General features: G+C 43.3%; 1 protein-coding gene across 2 annotated transcripts in view; it reads left to right on the plus strand.

The window, feature by feature from the left end:
- The window catches only part of LOC116702326 (protein shisa-9), a 101,369-nt gene that overhangs the window by 70,186 nt on the left and 12,823 nt on the right, over positions 1 to 18,360 (plus strand). For both annotated transcript variants that reach the window (XM_032536496.1, XM_032536497.1), the window contains one exon: positions 18,184 to 18,300. In XM_032536496.1, coding sequence (XP_032392387.1) covers positions 18,184 to 18,300 — 117 coding nt within the window. The remainder of the gene's footprint in view (positions 1 to 18,183; positions 18,301 to 18,360) is intronic.

An 18,360-nucleotide genomic window follows, 5' to 3' on the forward strand; every position in this document is an offset into this window, starting at 1 on the left:
TATCCTGCTCTGGTTTTGAGAAAATGAAAGCTCAGATGGGCCGATCCGGAATCTTGTTCCTTATGAGGTCATAAGGGGCAAAGTTACCTCCCCTTACCTCCCCTTTGCCCGCCCAGAGAATTTGGCCCACCCATGAGAGAGAGACATCATGGCTTTCAAAAGCTACAGACTCAGAAATGGCACATACCAAGGTAAGCTCATGTGGGCTCTAGTGGCTTTAAGTTTGGGAAAGAGACTTCAGATATGGTATTAGGGGACCACTAAGGTCTATATAAAAGCATCGAAGAGCACCATGTCATGGGACCTTTAAGACACTTCATCATATCTCTTACTTTTTGTGCGTTCTCTCTCTTATCCATTGCTTGCACCCTCCCTCTCTTCCGTATCTTTCCTCTTTTCATCCTTTATTGCATTCCTTTGGCAGCATCAAAGGTCTATTCAGTAATATTTCATAGAGAAACTAATATGCATACCTCCTGCCCTTTCTCTCTGTCTGAATGCATACATAAATAATTAAGTTCATGCTTGATGCCCTCCTTTCACACACCATCGTAATGATTGGTGTGTGTGTGTGTGTGTGTGTGTGTGTGTGTGTGTGTGTGTGTGTGTGTGTGTGTTCGTTCTCACTGACCTTGGCCATGTGCATCTGCGATTCGACCCTCATTTACAAGTAATAGATGATTGCTGGTTTTACACACACTCACCAGCACTTCGAAATATCCAGATTTCACATTTTCTGTTTCTCCCTGCTGAACAAAGTCTCAGCATGATGACACTCTACTTTTTTTTATTATTCTCACCTGCTTAATATTTCATTTTTAAGTGCACCAGTCACATCTCATATGGTTGTTAACAATGTTGCTCCGTTCTAATGAAACAGGCTCAGCCATTTTTATGCTTAAATATATTTTATGAGCTGTCCAAGAGATAATATACATATCTCTTGGACAGCTCATAAAACGCTAATAAATACATGGCCAGAAACATGTAAGAAATTAGGTATAAAGGACGATATGTCTCAACTCTTTTATGGGTACAATATTAGCCCCTGGTCACAACTTGATTGGGTTTATGGATGATGGAGCATAGGCTTTAAATATCTCATGCCAGGCCTGAGATTGGTCATGTTTTATTCTTTCATACAAAAGATCAAAGAAGCATAAATACTAAAGACGCTGGGCTGTTTTAAATTAGCAAAGACACTTGTGTCGGGCCTTGCGCTGCGCCGATAGGTCCCTAGACCTGCATGCTGGGGTTCAATCCCCCGGACAATGAGGCAACTGCTGAATAGGACCTACACAGATGGTTTTGTAGCATAAAGTAAACACATCTAAACAAGGCATCTGAGGGTTGTCCCCAAAGAACACTTAACAGGAAAAGCAAAGAAATGTAAGTATATATAGAGTTTAAGTGTATATTTTGTTCCAGTGTGTGGATGTAGATGAGAGCAGACTAAAACACTCTCAAACAAGTTGGTGTGAAAGGGTTAAGTCTCTTCTCAGGAGTAAATAATTATAATAATTTGAAGGAAAAAAAAAGTTTTTGAAAAAACAGGTTTTATAAAGGTTTCTGAACTTAAAACCATGTATAGGCCAGTGGTGAGATGCTGTGCGAGTTACAGTAACAACCATGCTGTGCAGCAGTAATGCAACAATCATGTAATGATAGGAACTTTTCTGAAAGGTAAATCCATGCTGAACGAATGTCAAGCGTGATTTTAAATGCTCTGGCCCTCTTGTAGGAAGCCTTTGAGTTTCGGGGATTTGTGTAAAGTGAAGCCCCAGGTGCTGCTTGACCTCTATAATGAAAAGACATGTTTAACACTCAAATTATCTAAATAATTCACTAGTTCTCTAAGTACAGTAGTAAACAGTGTACTCGTATGCCATGACAAACACATATGTACACAAACAAAAGCACACACTGACAAAGATCTAGCAGATTAGTTATTATTAATTCATTAGTTCTGCAGGTAGAGAAAATAGGTAGCCTACAAGACTGAGATTTAAAAATGTATGTCTGGAACTAGCTTTAAGAATGTGAAATGGTAAAAAGAGAAAAGGCTGTAAGGGAAGACTTTCTCACAGTCTTCAAAAACCCAACGTGTTTAGGAATTACTCTGGGATTGAAATTAAAATAGTAAATTAACAGATGTTTGGTCTTGAAGATTTTTTAATACGTTCCAAAGATGTTTCATCAATTCTACTGAGAGTTGTGCACATTTTAATTTGTTCACGCAGTCCGCGCAATGACACAATTACATTCAAAAACAATGCAAAGACAATGCAAAGACACAAATAGTGGGGACTTTGTGTGTTCGCCATTTGCGCCCGATCAATCCAAACTCTATTTAAAAAGACAGGTAATTTAAAAGTAGTTTCTTCATCGTCTCGTGGACAGACCTGACAAAGCTTGAATCCCGAATTTTTACAAATCGGCATCATGAGGTTATTTTGGCATATTTTTGATCCGTTTACTGCATTTAAATGACAACTAAATCTGTACCTTAAGCAGCGCTGATCACTGCAACTGAAATGGGCTGAATGTAACGTTGGACCTAAATGTAGCTGTCATAAATAACCAGGCTAGGTCATTCATGTAATTTAGCGCCGTCAAAAATGTTATTTAAAGGCACCGGAGAGTTTCTGATTGTTTCATCTGCCATCAATTAGCCAAGAGATACAAATGACAAACAAATACTTTCATTTGACCTCTATTGTGCACAAAACTGTGATCAAGAGTCTGAAGCAACTGATGTGAAATGTTTTCATGAAAGATTAATTCAGGCAAATTAGCTTAATGTATGAGACCCAAATTGAGTACTGTTGTATAATGAGAATTTCTTCACCTCTTCAAATGTCTGCAGCTGTTTGAGAGTGCTGGAGATGATTATGCAACCCACACACACACACACACACACACACACACACACACGCATTTGAACAGGTCGCAAGATTGCTGAAAGATACAGACATATGAAAAGAGAAACAATAACATACAGAAACGTGTCTGTGGGTTAGCGAGTGAGTTTTAGATGACTCTGCAGTACAATTACCTCTTTTGAATAATTGAATCCTCAGAAGTTAAGTAGCGGTGGCCAGGGGTTTGCTTTGCTGTTCCTTGAAGAACAATTAGAGAGAGAGAGAGAGCGAGAGAGAGAGAATGAGTCATGGTGACTTTGAGGGGACCCGGTGGGAATTCAGACGCCTGTTAGAGTTAAAGAAGCTCTTTGTAGATAATGAAAAATAAACAATAGAATAAAGAGATTTACTCACACTGTGTGCTTCACTGTTACATAACACGTACATGCAAGCACAAAAGAATGCATACACCCTCATGCATGCATACTCTGACAAGTACTAATTATCACACACAAGACACACAATATGAATACAGCTACTGTGTGTGTGTGTGTGTGTGTGTGTGTGTGTGTGTGTGTGTGTGTGTGTGTGTGTGTGTGTGTGTGTGTGTGTGTGTGTGTGTGTGTGTGTGTGTGTGTGTGTGTGTGTGTGTGTGTGTGTGTGTATTAAACAACTTCATACTCTCCTGTATCTGCCCGTTGCTGCACTTTTTTCTTTTTAAAGTTATGCCTGACAGGTTAACCAGCCAAGCCAGACTGGATATATGAACGTTAGATCAACAAGGAGGATCTAGTGCGTTGTCAAGAAAGGGGGGGGGGGACAAAAGATTCAGAAAACAACCATTAAATCAGATTAGGTTTATAGAGGGTAGATTACAATGGAATAAATCTTCTCTCCATGTTTTGTGTCGCTATTTACCGTCAAAACTGTCCAGTAAAGTCAAAACAATGATGGGTTAGATGTAGTGTGAGATCATGGCGCTGTCCATGGTGCTGAAAAGAAACCGTTGAGATCTCGGTGGGACACTTGATGGTATTGTCCGCGGTGCTGAAAACAGATGCTCTACATTCTGGAAAATGTGTCAGTCCTCTTTGTCTCTGTTGTTTCTTTCTCCCATCTGTTCATCTCTCACTTCCTCTCCCCTGTCATTCCCCTTCATCAGCTTTTATTCCTATCTTTCACTCCCGTTTTTTACATGGACTACAGTCATTTTTTTATTCAAGACTATTTGTTTGGGGCTTCTCCCTCCGATTGTGTAGAGACTGTGGATAGCGGGTGATGCGCAGCAAAGGGCAGCAGGCCGAACCCCAACCCGCTGCTGGACCCAGCCAACATGGGCCAAACGCTCCCCAGTCACCTTTTTGAACTTATCTAACTTTAGTCTTTCTTGCACAGTAATACATTTAGTTAAAGCTGCACTAATCAACGTGTTTATATTAACAATGGATCAAATGACAAATATATTTAACCCTCTGCATTTTACAGCTGTACAGTTCCACTTCACTTAGCTCAGTGGAGAATTTTAACTTGTTGTTTTGGTTCAGTCTCACACACAAAGTCAGTGACTAGCTGATGAACACAGTGCAGCATTTAGCTGCTACAGAGCCAGATATTTCCCTCAGCAGATGGTGGGGATCAAAACAGTGCTACAAGAGGTAATATTGGGCTTACATCCATCAGGTGCCCAGAAATATGACTCTGCTAATATTGATACATGTCTGCTGGATGTGTTAATAGGAAATCTGTCATTCACATGCTAAAGGAAATGAGAATTTCTTCGCAGTCTTAATAGAAGTTAAATTGTAATGGCGCAAAATATTAAGTGTCTCATTTTAGATTATGCAGCATGTTGACTGTTATCAGACGGCTTTATGATCTCTCAATACAACTTCAGCATAAGACCTTTCTCACCCAGAAAACGACTGTATAGGTCGATTGTGCAACAACTAACAATTACGTTTCTTATTGTCTAATCTATTATCTAATCTCTCGTGGCTGTAGTTGTTATAGCCAGTGCAAACACGGTAGCGAGATGACCAAGTATTAGAACTCCAAATTCCGCGTAAGGAGACCGGTTGTGGTAATGAATGGGTCAAACAAACACAAGATTCTTTTCCCTCAAGAGATTGGGGTTTGTGTCCCGTGTGAAACCATAACATAACATAGTATCACTTTGCCAGAGGGTCTGGTCTGGCTACTCCACACAGCATTCCAGGATGAGAGAAGATCTGCTCTGGTTATAGTCCTCATAAATCCACCAGAGTTCAAAATTCTAACACAAAGAAAGCGCTAGAAAACAGAAAATATATGCATCTGGCGGAATTTCCTGCGGCACCGGAGCAATCACGGAAGTGCAAGGATATGGACTAAATGTAACGTAACTCACTTTTTGAAATGAACCGAGTTTTACGGACCTTATTCAGTGACACAATGATGTCTGTAAAGTCTGGTCTAACTGCATGTCAATCACTGTTCCTTCTCCCTTGTGGGCGGAGGGGCTTAGAAGACTGTTTTGGGCTTTAGCAGAAGGTGGGGAGGGGGACTGAGAAGTTGTCGATGTTAAAAATCTTTGGCTAAGTCCTGGATCTTCAAAATCCTACCTACAGCACATTTAAGCCAGTCCCTGTGTGTTTCTGTGTGTGTAGGTGTATAACGGTCCGCTGAATTGCGGAAAGTGCTGACCAGACAGACGGTCAAAGTTCAATGCATCAAATGTGTGGGCTGAAGGCAGAAAACAATGGTGTTATCCTGGGATGAGCTCTTGTTTACCCTGTAAATGAAGTGTGCGAGAGGGAAGAAGAAGAAGGAGGGAGGGATGACAGAAAGACTTCCTCATTGGAATCAGTGTACTGAAATGACTCCATTTAACACACACAGACAAGAGCGAGACTAAAGAAAGGAAGTAGGCGAGAAGCATGGAATAAGTGGGCAGGCAATGAATGCAACATCTCCTAGTCATTTCATCATTCTCATTATGTGCCAAATGTCAATACAATAAAAACTCCAGTGTCTTAGGTGGTTTCTGTGAAATGCAGCACAAGCACACCACAGATTCAAAAACAACACATTTCATGCTCATCTGCACGTCTCTCCACTATAATAAAAGTTGAGGTAGAGGATTTAAAAAATTAACGGTGGATGGGTACTCCCCACACATTGCTTCGTTGTTAAGACAACAGATGGCCTGCCCAGCACACACTGAGAGAGAATAAAAGGATAAGAACAGCTACAGGAAGAAGCAGGCAAGTGAGAAAGAAAGGAAGGAGGATAGAGAGAGGGGAAGAGGAAATGACAGTTACATGAGCAGGAAGAGGCACATGACAGGACATGTAACAGAGAAAAACTAGGTGATACACAGAGAGAGAGTGAGAAAAAAAGACACATGAAGAGACAACAGGAGGAAGGAACGGAGAGGACGAGAACAGAGCTCAGCTACGCAGCATCTGCTCTTACTCTATAGATGTGTTGTGTGTGATTTTGAGGGATTTTAGCACGATATACCCACAACACTTCAAACTAATGTTTGCGTGCATTTTTTTTTCTAGCACACTGAGAAAGAAATTAATGAGGGAGGCCCATAAGTCACACATATGCCACTCACTGAAAGCGTTAACATGCAAAGCAGTTACCTAACATGTTCCTGGTTAAGGTTTCATTTTTTTTTTTACATTTTGTAGCATCTTAATAATAAAAAAGTGACAAATAAAATCATTACATATTCTAAAACTCTGCAAAAAAAACCAATTACAAGAAACTGGCACAAGACTGAACCCCCTACTATAAAACAATGGTTTGAAATTATAGAAGAGAGTTTCACAATGGAAACAAATACTTTCCAGTTAGGAGTAAGGGAAATGTTTTTATTCATCAATAGAACTGAATTTCAAGTTTCTGGAAGAGTACTTATTTGATGGCGGACACCTCTAGCCAGGACTGTTTTGTTATTTTTTATTTAGTGTGACTTTTGCTATTTTCTTTTATATCTATTACTGCATGAGTCGTGATTGGACAAAATATGTCTTGTTATATGCACAAAAATCAAATAAACATTAGTTTTAAAAATACAATATAAACTGTGTGTATATATATATCTATATATATATATATATATATATATATATATATATATGTATTTATGTATGTACATACCTACAATATATATATATATATATATATTGTATGTATGTATGTACATACAGTATATTGTATGTATGTATGTATGTATGTCTGTGTGTGTGTATGTATATGTATGTATATATATATATATATATATATACTCTATATTTTGTATATAGTTGCTTGGCTGGTTGAGAAATAGATATACATGCGTATTTGGCGCAGTTGCAGCTTTTAAATAATTTTGCTAATTGATGCTGCCCATAGCCCAAAATAACATACATCAATTTCCAAAATACTATGTGTTAACGATGGAAAGTGGGATTATTTACGGTGTGCATTCATGCACCCATCTGCTGTGAGCAAAGTTATTTAGGAATAGCATGTCATGTCCATGTTGAGCCACCAGAGCAAATTACATTATTTAAAGGAATAGTTTAGCATTTTAGCCAAGAGAGTTAGACTAGAAGATCAAAATCACTCTTATGACTGTGCGCTAAATAGGAACTTAATAATCTTTAATCTTAAATAAGCATACAAAATAAAATAAACATTAAGAAATATTTCAGCACATAACTCCCAGTAAAAATCACACTTACACTTTGTGTACAACATAAACAAACAGATTGATTCTTAGATTTTTTTTTTTTCCATACTCATGTAGAAAATGTGCTTTCCTTAGTACAATCAAAAGACAATTTTCCAACATGTTTTATGAAGTCAAGTTGTCATTCATGGCCTCCTCTGACCTGTCCTGCCATCTCAGTCCTTGCCACCCCCCCCCCCCCCTTTTCTCATACAGTTGAAATGTAATAATGTGACATATACGCCACTTGGCTGTTCATCCAGTGTGCCCTACAGGTCCAGAAGTGCACACGTTTTAGCCTGAATGGCTATCAGAGCTCAAACCCCTTCCCTACTAGTGTTGTGCACAATGCATTAAACACGGGAGTCTCCTCTAATTCTCCCTCAATGCTACCCATGTCACTCTCTCTTCTTTGCATCTATTTTCTTCTCTTCTTCTTTGCATCCATTTCGCTGTGTGTGTGTGTGTGTGTGTGTGTGTGTGTGTGTGTGTGTGTGTGTGTGTGTGTGTGTGTGTGTGTGTGTGTGTGTGTGTGTGTATGGTGTTGTGTGTGTGTGTGTGTGTGTGTGTGTGTGTGTGTGTGTGTGTGTGTGTTTGTGTGTGACAGTAGACATGTCAGAGTAAGGATGGCTGAAGCTCTTGCAGCAGTCTGCCTCTTTGATGTTGAGCCCTGCTGAATTAGGCCATCACCCAGCGGTGCTCTGCTGCTGCCTGCTTGCACACACACACACACACGCACACACACACACACACACATATACAGACACACAGTATGCTTGCGAGCACACACATACAAACAAAAACAAATGCATGCTGGTCGGAAAGCATGGACATGCAAAACCAAGTATACGTGCTGCTGCTGCTCACACAGAAGACGTACAGGGTGTGCAGGTCTCACAGTACCTAAATAAATAAATATATAAATAAATAAAACATTTCCTATACTCACAAACGTGTGAATTAATTCCATATACTATAAGTCCTCATTTCCTTCTCTGCTTCTCTTTAATAAACATGAATTTGAATTCTTATGCGTGTTTCTCCTCTGAGGCCTCCGTACTATAGTACATCAAAGAAAGTGCACACACACACACACACACACACACACACACACACACACACACACACACAGTGAAAATGTAGGACATTCAGAGAGAATTTATTCAAGAATACAAAATACAGAGAAGAATGTATTCCCTTTCAATCTGCTCTCTCTCTCTCTTGCTCTTACAATATGATTGCATAAATAGTAGCAAAGTGACTTAGGTGGAATCCCTCCTGAATTACTCTTAAAAACAGGCTGATGACCTGACATCTCATAAAATTATCATAATATCTTCAAATGAAAATATGTAATATAGATATTCAATTCAGTTGCAAAAAGATGACACTTTGCTATCCCAGCTCTGCAGTTACCCTCAGCTCTATGGAACTCCTTCTTCTTCTTCTTCTTTCAGCTCTTCAACATTTGCAGGCCCATTACTTAACTGTTTTGATTCACCCACTTAGTGGTGTCATTACTGTAGTTTCTGGCAGCAGCAGGCGGCAGACAGACACAGTTAGTAACTAGCTGGTAAACAAATAACAAAGCATTTAGCAGCTTCAAAGACAGATATTTGCCTGAGGAGCTGGTGGAGACCAAAAACGGAGCTAAAGAAGAGAATTGGATTGGGGAAAAAACATGACACCGAATGAATGCATTGTTTGCAGATTGAGTTAAAAAGCAAAGTTTTTGTTTCCAAAAACTGAACGATAGCATTAGAGAGATTATGTTTCCCTTCTTTTAATCAGAATAGTTAGTCAGAGTGTTGCTTATTAATACTCAACTTGTGTATAACTTGTTGTGTATAATGGTACTTCTGTGTTAGAACAATGAGTGAATTCTTTTTTTCCAGACCTAATGGGCACACCATTTTCTTTTCTAAACTTTCATGCCCTTCTTTATCGTCAATGGAGAAATGGCTTTTTCCCTTTCTACTCTTAGTCATGTTTATATAACTTTTACACTTTTAAAATAGAGGAACTGGGAAACTGTTTGAAACATTCAGCAGTTTCCATCTTTACAAAACAAATGACACACCAGCTCTTCCATAGCCAATTTTACTTATCCCACCCCATGCCCCATTAGCATGTTATTTAGTAGCATGTATCTCTCTCTATTTCCTCTCCTCGCTCTCTCGAGCTTATATCTCTATCTTTTCTTCTCACTCTCTCTCTCTCCTCTTCTTCTCTCTGGTTGTCAGGAACAGCCTGTGGTCAACTGGAGACCGGCCAGGGATCTTCCTCAATAGTGATTTGTTTCCCCTGTCTATCTCGTGTCAGGATCCCCCGCTCTGATCCTGTTGTCTGTCTGTGCATCATTGTTCCTGTTGCTATGAACTGGGGAGGTGTGGCCTCCTTCACTCATCACCTGTTCCTGTTCAGCCTAATCACCATCACCTGTTCGCTCAGCCTATCACCAGCACCCACCTGTGTCTCATCATCAACACCACCAGCTCTTTACCATGACCTGACATCCAGTCCCTGTCGGAGTTAGTCTTCTCAGTATGTGTGGCGCCTCATCTGACTTTTGCCTGTCGCGTTTTGTCCGTGTCTGTCTTGTGTTGGTAACGTCTGGCTCTCTGTCTTCACCTCCGTTCTCTGCTACGGACCGTCAACACTTCACCCGGATTGTCTTCACTCACCTGCCGTCACAGCATTTCCTCTGTTTCACCTTGGTGGTCATCTGGTGCACGGATTAGTATCATAAACTCTCATTGAACTTCTCCTTGTCTGCGTTTGGGTTATTCTGCACCGGGTCTGACAGAACGATCGACCATACTATGAACCCAGCAGACTTGGAGACTGAAGTGAAGCTGGCAGTTTCACACCAGGGCGCTTTGTTGGGACAACACGGCGCCGCGTCTCAGGAGATCATGAACACGCTCCAGTCACTGACTACAAACATTTTGGTCTCCAGAACCAGCTCGCCAGTTTGTCCGCTTCGCCTGCACCCGTGTCTCTAACGGAGCCGGTTACGGTAAGACTGCTATTGACCTGTTCGTGAGCCGTGGGGTCCCCACACGGAGAGATATGAAGGCAGTTTTGGGAGTGTGTTCATTTTTATGCAATGTGGACGTGTTTGAGCAACAGCCCCGATCCTACGCCACTGACCGAGCTAAAATACGTTTGTGACGGGATTATTAGGAGGCAAAGCTTTGGAATGGGCTACAGCTGTGTGGGAGAGCGGCGAAGGATGGCATTTTCTTATTCAGACTTTACGGCTGCAAGGACTTATTTGACCTGCCGTTCGTGGCAAGGATGCCGCGAGACGCCTCTCTTCGCTGCACAGGGAGCGCGCAGTGTCGCGGAGTACGTTGTTGAGTTCCGTACGCTGGCAGTGGAGAGCCGCTGGAATGATGAATCGTTGGAGGCGGTTACTACAAAGGACTGTGTGAGCAGATGAAGGACGAACTCATTCTTACCCTGAATCAGCCGGATTGGAGGACTTGATTCCTTATCTGTTCGGGTGGATAATCGTCGTCTGGAGGTGGGAGAGAGAGGCGACAGAGGATACCAATCTGTCCATACACCTCCGAAGGAGAGAGGAGGTTTTCTGGATCCGAACCTATGCAGATGGGTCGTCAGCGGTGTCTGAGCAGGAGCGGCGTCGGAGAAAGGAGTCTGATAGCTGTCTGTACTGCGGACAACCGAACCATTACCTGGCATCCTGTCTCTGCGGTCGGGAAACTATCAGGTCGCTAGATGTGGGGAGTATTCTGGCGAGTCACACTTCTAGTTCTCACCCTCACCTTCGAGCACCTTTTCACGCCACGATGATTTTTAAAGGACAACCTATTGAGGGACAGGCGTTATTGACTCTGAGCGGATGTGTTTTATGGATTCGGTTTAGTGGATCAGCTGGGACTTCTAAGGTAGCATTACCCAAGGTCATGGAGCTACCACTTTGGATGGAAGACTGATTAACCGCATCACTGCCGGACTGAACCTGTTCAGATGTTACTGTCTGGTAATCACTCGGAGGAGATCTCTTCTACGTTATGCTTCTCTCATACCTTTAGTCCTGGGTTTTCCGTGGTGATAAGGCATAATCCCGCATTGACTGGGGTTATAGCAAGATAGTTAGTTGGAGCACGTGGTGTCATGCTAATGTCTGAAATCTGCTGTTTCTCAGTCTGTTTCTCCCCAGAGGTTGCAGCCTGAGCCGCCTGACTATCACAAGTGACCACAGGAATATCATGTCGTGGGAGATGTCTTCAGTAAGGACAGCATTATCCTTGCCTCCACACCGACCTTATGATATTGCCATTGAACGCTGAAGAACATCTCTTACCCAAAGGGAGACTGTACAACATCTCGAGACCTGAACGGGAGGCTATGGAAACCTACATTAAGGACTCCTTGGATGCTGGAATAATGTCCATCCTCGCCTCTGGGAGCCGGTGTCTTCTTTGTGGGTAAGGAGGATGGATCTCTGAGACCCTGCATTGACATCGTGGGCTTATGACATAACCGTTAAAAATAAGTATCCTCTGCCCTTAATGGATTCCGCTTTTGATTCTCTGCAGGCTCTGTGATTTTTACTAAGCTTGACCTTCGGAGACGCGTATCACCTGGTACGGATCAGGGAGGGTGAAGGTGGCTGACTGCATTCCATACTCCTATGGGTCACTTTGAATACCTGGTCATGCCGTTTGGACTAACTAACGCGCCTGCTGTGTTTCAGTGCTTATCAACGATGTCTCAGGGACATGGTGGGGCAGTTTGTGTTTGTCTACTTGGACGATATCCTATCTATTCCAAGGATGTTTCGGAGCCAAACAACTCGTTCTCAGGTGCTCCAGAGACGTTGGAGAATCGACTCTTGTTAAGGCGGGAGGAGAAATGTGCCTTCAACGCTCGCACCACCCTCCTTCCTGGGGTACATCGTGTCTGAGGGTCAAGTCCAGATGGATCCGGAGAAGGTACGTGGAGTGTTGGAGTGGCCTAACCGGAGACCCGGAAGCAGCTTCAGCGTTTCCTCGGATTGCCAACTTTACCGAAGTTTCATACGGGATTACAGTCGGGTGGCCGCCCTCTGACCGCCGACCTCAAGTCTCAAGATTTCTGCTGGAGTATTGCTGCTGAGGACGCCTTTCTGGAGTTGAAGGGTGTTTCACCTCGGCACCGATTCTCACTCAACCGGACGTGTCCCGTCAGTTCGTGGTCGAGGTGGATTTCGGACGTCGGGGTTGGTGCTATCTTGTCCCACGTTCGGCTAAGGACGGGAAGCTCCATCCCTGCGCTTTCTGTCTCGTCGTTGTCCCCTGCGGAGAGGAACTACGACGTGGGAAATCGCGAGTTAACTGGCCGTGAAGTCGCATTGGAGGAGTGGCGGACATTGGTTGGGGGTGCCTCTCAACCATTTGGGTCTGGACCGACCAAGAACCTGGATATGTCAGGTCGGCCAGACGACTCAATCCCGGCAGGCCCGATGGGCACTGTTCTTGGCGTTTTAACTTTTCCCTCACTTTCAGGCCCGGTTCTCGGAATGGCAAGCCTGATGCCTGTCCCGCATGTATCCTGCTGGAGGAGAAGGAAGTGGAGCGTGAAGTCATCTTGCCTCGGGACAGGTCATCGGCGCTGTCCTTTGGAGGGTTGAGGAGGAAGTATTGGCCGCTCTGCACAACCAACCGACCCAGGTAACGGACCCCGGGGCGACTTTTCGTCCTGAGGATGTCGCTCTAATGTACTTCTGTGGGCACATTTGCCAAGACCTCATGTCATCCTGGCGTGGCGCGCCACTGGCCATGCTTCGGCGGCGTTTTGGTGGCCTGCCATGGGTGAGGATGCTCGTGTTTTTGTTTCTGCATGTCCTGTTTGTGCCAGAACAAGGGATCAATGCCCTGCTGCGGTCTTCTGCGGCCACTGCCCATTCCTCGTCGCCCTTGGTCGCACCTGGCGCTGGACTTTGTTACCGGTTTGCCCCTTTGAAGGACACTGTGATTCTCACTGTTGTTGACAGATTCAGTAAATTCACCCATTACCTGCCTCGCCTAAACTTCCCTCTGCCAAGGAGAGGGCCATGATTCTGGTGAGGGAGGTTTTCCGGTTCATGGTCTGCTGCGACATTGTCTCGGACCGTGGTCCCCATTCACTTGGCGGTCTGGAAGGCAATTTGCTCTGCCATCGGCGCCACGTCAGCCTGTCACTGGGTTTCATCCTCAAACCAATGGCAAGCTGAAAGGGCTAACCCGAAGATGGAGACCACACTGCGTTGCTGTGTCCGCGAACCACAGCTCGGGCATTCAGCTTCCTTGGGTGGAATATGCTCACAACACGTCCCTACGTCCGACTGGTATGTCCCTTTTCAATGGTATAGGATATCAACCCTTTGTTTCCGTAGGAGAAGGATCTGGCGGTGCCGTTGTCAGGCTCATATCCGCCGCTGCCACAGGACATGGCACGTGCTCGGACTGCGTTGCTGAGGGTTTCGGTCAATACCAAAACAGGCCAATCGCCACCGCGTTCGGCCCCACGGTACTCTGTTGGGGACCGGGTGTGGCTGTCAATCGGGACTTGCCCCTGCGACTGAATCTCGGAAGTTGTCCATCGGTTCATTGGGCCGTTCACTGTGGAACCCTGATTAATCTGCGTGGTCAGGTGACACTGCCTCGCTCACTCAAGGTACATCCTGCTTTCCGTTTCTCGGCTGAAACCTGTTCTGTAGCCCCTGTTCCTCAGCTGTCCTCACATGGTGTGATCGAGGGGGTCCCGTTTACACCGTCAATCGCATCAGGACTCCCGTCGGCGGGGTCGTGGGTTTCAGTACTGGTGATTGGGAGGGGTACGGACCGGAGGAGGGAGCTGGATACTCGTCGCCAGATTCTGGATGATGGTCTGCTACGGGACTTTACCGTCGCCAGCCCGGTGTCCGGGTGGTCCGCCTGAGGCGGTCGTCGGAGGGGGGGTACTGTCAGGCATCCCCGCTCTGATCGTTGTCTGTGTGTGCAATTGTTCTGTTGCTATGCAACTGGGGAGGTGTGGCCTCCTTCAATCATCACTGTTCCTGTTTGCCTAATCACCATCACCTGTTCCTGCTCAGCCTAATCACCAGCACCCACCTGTGTCTCATCATCATCACCACCAGCTCTTATACCATACTGACATCCAGTCCCGTCGGATCGTTATCTTCTCAGTAGTGTTTGGCGCCCCATCTGACTTTTGCCTGTCGTCGTTTTGTTCCGTGTCGTCTTCGTGTTGTAACGTCTGTCTCTCGTCTCACCCAGTTCTCCTGCTACGGACCGTCAACACTTTCACCCGGATTGTCTTCACTCACCTGCCGTCACAGCATTTCCTCTGTTTCACCTTGGGTGGTCATCTGGTGCAAGGATTATATCAATAAAATCTCATTGAACTTCTCCTTGTCTGCGTTTGGGGTATTCTGCCAGCCGGGTCTGACACTCTGCCTCAACCCTCTATCTTTCTGTTCTCACTCCATGTCTCTCCATCTCCTCTCTCCTCTTATCTCCTCTCTATCTCTTATCTGGTTCTCTCTCTCTCTCTCTCTCTGTCCATCTCATTATTTCCACAGTTGTTGGCTCACCAGAAGAACGCTTGAGATGAATGTAGGACACTTAAAGAGCAAACACTATTGTAGCAGTAGTACTATTAAGTAATCACTCAAAATATCCTTTGTAAGGCTTAAATGGTGTATTGTTTTTGTTTATTTGATTGATGATGATGCACCTATAAAGGGGCTGTCCTTCACATTAAGTACATTAACAATAGCATAATAAAGAGTAAACAAATATTTTCTATGTGAAGATTCCGTGGATTAATTTCATCCTGAGCAGAGAATAAAGCCATATTTTCTCTGTGTGTCTTCATCAGAGGTTCTTTGTTATCGGTTTTAGTAGCCGGTCTGGGCGCCTGCATGTAAGTGCATGTGACCGGGACCGGTATTTGAGAGCTGTGTGGAGGCAATCCCAGCCCGCTCTTTTGTTTTTTTTGGGGTATTTTGTGCACAGCCCCTTTAAATTTCTATTTGTGCAGTGTTGGTAGATGAATGAGTGAGGAGAGTGGCTCCAGCCATTTACATAAGACAATAACAACCCACCTTTCATACACACACACACACACACACATACACAGCCACACACACATAACATAACAACACACAGTTGTGCCTCCCTGCATTCAACGCCACGCGCAGCTTGTCATCACTGCATATCAATTACACAGTGAAGATCTATTTCTAATTCAATCACTCAGCGCTGGTGTTGCATCCCTCGCTCTCTGGGTTTCTCTCCTGTCACTCTCTCCCTGCCTTGCAGTCCAATTTCCCCGTTGCTTCATTCCCACTGATGCGTCTCAGTCATCATGGGGCTGGTGGACACGGGTGTCAAGTTTGTGTTTCTTTACTGTGTGTGTGTGTGTGTGTGTGTTTCTATTCCTGTGGGAAACTGTTGACGTTTTAGACTGTAGCCATTTTTGTAGCCACAGTTGGCCAATGTAATTTCTATATTCGCTGTCCTCTTACCTCTGTTTTGGCCTCCACCTACCATTACATTCATCAGCAAGTTGACAACTTTGTCTGTCGGTTTTATGGTGCAAAGCAGGTGTCATATACTGGGGTTTTAGAGCTTTTTGCTGCTACAAAAGGTTGATGAGAGCAGTGAGACTGAACATAAAAAGTAAAGTTTTAAAAATAAAACGATGAAAGGCAGCAAAAAAGCTCCTTTGCTGTTGTGAACTTCAAAATCGGGTGATAATTATCTGTGAATTCATCACTGCAATCAACACCTTTCACATCACACATCGTAATTTAAAACATTTTTAACATAACATATGGATTAGTGCTGTGTTATGCACCATTTTGAAAAAGAAAAAAAAACAGCATCCCCTTTCTTGCAAAATTGTCAATACATTACAAGTGCCGTACACAAACACAAGGGGTTTGTTTGCATGATCAATAGCAGAGTTACTAGATGTACCAGGATATTAACAGATGATCAAATCCGGAGCCATATTGTAGTAAAGCATACAAATAATGGCATGAATCACTTAAAAATAAAAGAAATCATTCAGAGATGCTCATGTTGAGGAATTGACCACTTCTGGCATATGGTTCCATGTCTTTGATGTAAAAAGGCTCTGCTTTAAAGGATACTCTCAAATGATGTGAGCAATGTAAGTGACAAAATTCCCCTTATAAACATAAATATGAATTAAATCAATAACTTGAAAATATATAACACTAATATTAAGGATGAGTCAATTTAGGACATGATGCACTACCTCACATTTCTTGTTTTGTGCAGTAATACAAAAGTGCAAAGGTTTTACAAAATCAAACTCTGAGACTCCTAATGTCCTAGTTTCTCACAAAGAATGTCAGAAGGCATACAGTGTGTGCAATGTGCACAATATAGGTTTGTAAATGTGTGTATGAAGTCTCAATTTACTCAATCTACACATCTAAAGGCTTTATATATGTATTTTAGGCAGAAACATTGTGTATCTATGAGTAAACAGAAGGTAGTGGGTAGTGTCTGGTGTGTGCCCCAGTGTGTGTGTGTGTGTGTGTGTGTGTGTGTGTGTGTGTGTGTGTGTGTGTGTGTGTGTGTGTGTGTGTGTGTGTGTGTGTGTGTTGGCCTGCCCCCTGCATTTGACAATTGGCAAGTGTTAATTTCCGACCCTATACACGCGGTAGAATGTTTTTAAGGAGAAAGTAGGCCTATCAACAGAAATACATATTCAAAATGATCGTCATGGGAAAACTACATCAGTCAACGCTTCAGTGTTTTAAAGTTGACACATTTTCGATTAATCGTCCTTTTACTTTTTATTAGGACAATTAATCCAAAATGCGGGGGGGGCACACACGCACAAACACTGGAACACATACCAATCACAAGACACTATCTTCTGTTTACTGATAGCTAGCGTTTAATTCAGGCTAATAAATTAGCTAGTAAGTTGCGATTTTTGGCAGCCAGCCTTCTAAAGAAAGCACAGGGAACGGCGTCTCAGTTCGCCCGTCCTGGAGGCGCCGACACACTTTCCACACCCGCTCATAGCGGTGTTGCTGTTTTGTGCATTGAGCTTAAAACGCAATTTGGTCATTCAAAGTTAGGAATAGATTGTATTGGCTATTTACATTTTCATCATGCAAAATACATTGCCTGTCCTCAAATCACAAAAAGATTAAATTATCGTCATTTTTTGTAACCAAGGTAAAATTTGCAATTTTGATTTAAGGTCATATCGTGCAGCCCTAGTATGTTATGAGGGCTGATGGAAAAGCAAATGGTTATCCAGCCTCAGCTAATCATTACATCCATTCTCTCAAAAGAGTTTAAGTAGCTTCGTCGGTCACATTAGGGATAGTGTGTGTATAAACGAATGAGTCTGGATGTCATCTTAAGTCAGAATCAGTCCTAAAAGGCTATGATGTACCAGAGTTACACAGAACTTTTAATTGTGTGATATTGGTACTCCTTCTTGAGAATATTCTCACAACACTAGTTGATAGAAACATAATATACAGTATACTCATTTGTGTTTCCTTTGACTGACACTTCAGAAATGTATTTTTTTATGTGCACATCATTTAAACAGAAACATTCTCTCTGGCAGATCATAACCACTTGAACAACGCAGCCTTGTCTCCCCTGGGTCCAGCCATGGCCTTGTCTCACCCTCACAACAACCTGGGAATAGGCTTCAACAAGTACACCTCGCTCAAGGCCGTGGGTGAGTAGGATTTTACACAAACACATACACGCACACACACACACACACACACACACACAC

Source organism: Etheostoma spectabile, chromosome 15 (genome assembly GCF_008692095.1).
Source record: "Etheostoma spectabile isolate EspeVRDwgs_2016 chromosome 15, UIUC_Espe_1.0, whole genome shotgun sequence".
Taxonomy (NCBI): domain Eukaryota; kingdom Metazoa; phylum Chordata; class Actinopteri; order Perciformes; family Percidae; genus Etheostoma; species Etheostoma spectabile.